Genomic DNA, 2,164 nt, shown 5'->3' with positions numbered 1-2,164 from the left:
CTGACTCAGAAACGGAGATAATAAATGCTTGTTGTTTTAAGTGGCTAAACTTTGAGGTGATTTGTCAGGCAACAACAGGTAACTATACAGAGTCATAACCAAGCCGACGCCACCTGGCCGCACTGTGGGACGTAGGGGGAGCACCTTGCAAGGCTCACAAGGCAAGACAGGTGCTCTGAGGTTTTTTTTTTTTTTTTTAAGTTTTTAATCCTTTTATAGGTTACCTAAACCACTTTTGATTAAGAAAACTGTAGAAAGTTAGTAATTGCCACAAGCAAACGCCAGGCGGTGGCACATGTCAATTTTCCACAGAGTCCTGCTTTGCCAGGTGTCTGCACTGCTCTGGGTCTCTGCTCACACTTGCTGGAATCAATCGCGGCAGATTTTAGTCCACAGGTCGCTTTTCCCCATATTTCTTTGTAAACTCTTCAGCATTCTTACAGAATGTTTTACGGTCCTTAGAGTATTCTTCAGCTAGGTCAGCCCGAAGGGGGTGCTCGGGCTGGGGGTCATTCACCAGGGCTATCAGGTACTGGATTACTTGGTCGGTTTTGGTTGTTGGCTTCCAGTTTTCAGCACTAATTACTGGCAGACAGACCTGCCCCTTTTCATCAATGTTGGGGTGATAGATCTTTGTTTTAAATGTGATCTTCGGTGGTTTGAATGGGTACTCTGCTGGAAAGTTGATTTCGATTCTGAAGGCCCCCTTATCATATGGAGGGTTATCAGGAACAATAAGCCCTTGCCAAGTCAATAAATTAGCTTCATCAACCTGGATGTTACGGAAGTTTTTCATTCCACATTTGCAGATTTCTTCAAGCTCCTTCATCAGCCTCCTGCTGGCCGCCATCTTGGATCTGGTGCTGCTGCTTTCCCCTCTGAGGTTTAATGAGCTATTTTCCAGAGGTTTCCTGGTTCCTCTGGGTGAGGTTTGAGGTCCCTGAGGTTGCTCAGCAGAAGTGAGGGTCCGTGCTTGGAACAGAGACATATCCTTCAAACAGGAGTGTTTCCTTTGATGATCCTGGTTTCTGATTGTGGACCCAGCACGTTCCAATAGTTTTTCCAGTGTAGCTTGTTTATGTTGAAGAGGTGGGAGGCCCTGGGGGCCATGAGAGCAGGTGATGAACTTGACTTCTTGAGCTAGAGACCCAAACAAGGTGACATCTAAAACATTTAGCAGAGTGCCAGCACATAATAAGTGCTCAGCATATGGCTGAAAACAAGTTTTGTAAAAACCCAGCTTTGCAGATATAGTCACCATCAGCTTTGGTGCTATGGCAACGTTTTGAGAAAACCACACTTCCTTCTTGTCCACATTTTGTATAAATAACCAACGGAGCAAGAGAAAAAGATAGATGGGGAGTTGACTTCTAGCAAAACCTAAAGTTTGACATTTTCAGCCAAGTGGCCGCTTGGGCACGCGAGTCCAGAACGAAACAAATAAATACTATGTTGTGACTTCTCTCCCAGGAAAGGTTTTTAAACCAAGTTTTTATTGTTCAATTTCTAAAATGAACACATTATTTTAGAATGAAAACCAAGTTGATTGTTCTAATCACAACAGGTTGAAAACTTACTTTCTCAGAGACAGATCTGATAGGTGATTCTTCTGCTTAAAGAGTGTATTAGTCAGTGTTCTCCAGAGAAACAGGACCAATAGGACATATTTTTCGAGCAAGCCTTGATCCCACGCCGGCACTCACTAAAAGAAAGCTAGTGCATCTACGTTAATACCAAGCCAACAGCCCTTTAAAGCAAAAGATAAATTCAAAATTTAAAAACTAAAAAAAATATAGAGGGAATTTTGTTAATGTAAAAAGTTCAATAAAAATTCTAAATTTGTATGCATCTAATACATGGCCTCAAACTACATGAAGGAAAACATGCTGGAATTACAATGAGAAATAGACAAAACTACAGCCGTGTGTGTGTGTGTGTGTGTGTGTGCGCGTGTGTGTGCGTGTGTGTGTGTGTGTGCGTGTGTGTGTGTGTGTGTGTGTATTTGCCAATCTTGTTTCATTTACATTTTCTCCCAGTCTACAGTGGGATAGTTTAACACACTTCTCTTAGTAATTGACAGAACAGGCAGAAAAAACAACCAGAATAATATAGAAAATTTGAACAACTGCAGAATGCACTTGTTTTCCAAGCACACGTGGAACAT

The 2,164-nt window shown here is 42.1% G+C and overlaps 1 protein-coding gene across 1 annotated transcript; it reads right to left on the bottom strand.

Moving 5' to 3' along the window:
- Nucleotides 1-207: 207 nt before the first annotated feature.
- LOC117030860 (ubiquitin-conjugating enzyme E2 L3-like) lies at nt 208-861 on the bottom strand. Its single transcript, XM_033121103.1, has 2 exons — nt 824-861; nt 208-727 (listed from the first exon to the last, which is right to left on the bottom strand). Exons 1-2 carry the CDS (start codon nt 848-850, stop codon nt 386-388), a joined length of 369 nt encoding a protein of 122 aa, XP_032976994.1. The 5' UTR covers nt 851-861; the 3' UTR covers nt 208-385.
- Nucleotides 862-2,164: the final 1,303 nt, after the last annotated feature.

Source organism: Rhinolophus ferrumequinum, chromosome 11 (genome assembly GCF_004115265.2).
Source record: "Rhinolophus ferrumequinum isolate MPI-CBG mRhiFer1 chromosome 11, mRhiFer1_v1.p, whole genome shotgun sequence".
NCBI classification, from domain to species: Eukaryota; Metazoa; Chordata; class Mammalia; order Chiroptera; family Rhinolophidae; genus Rhinolophus; species Rhinolophus ferrumequinum.
This window is presented reverse-complemented; position numbering and strand designations above follow the sequence as displayed.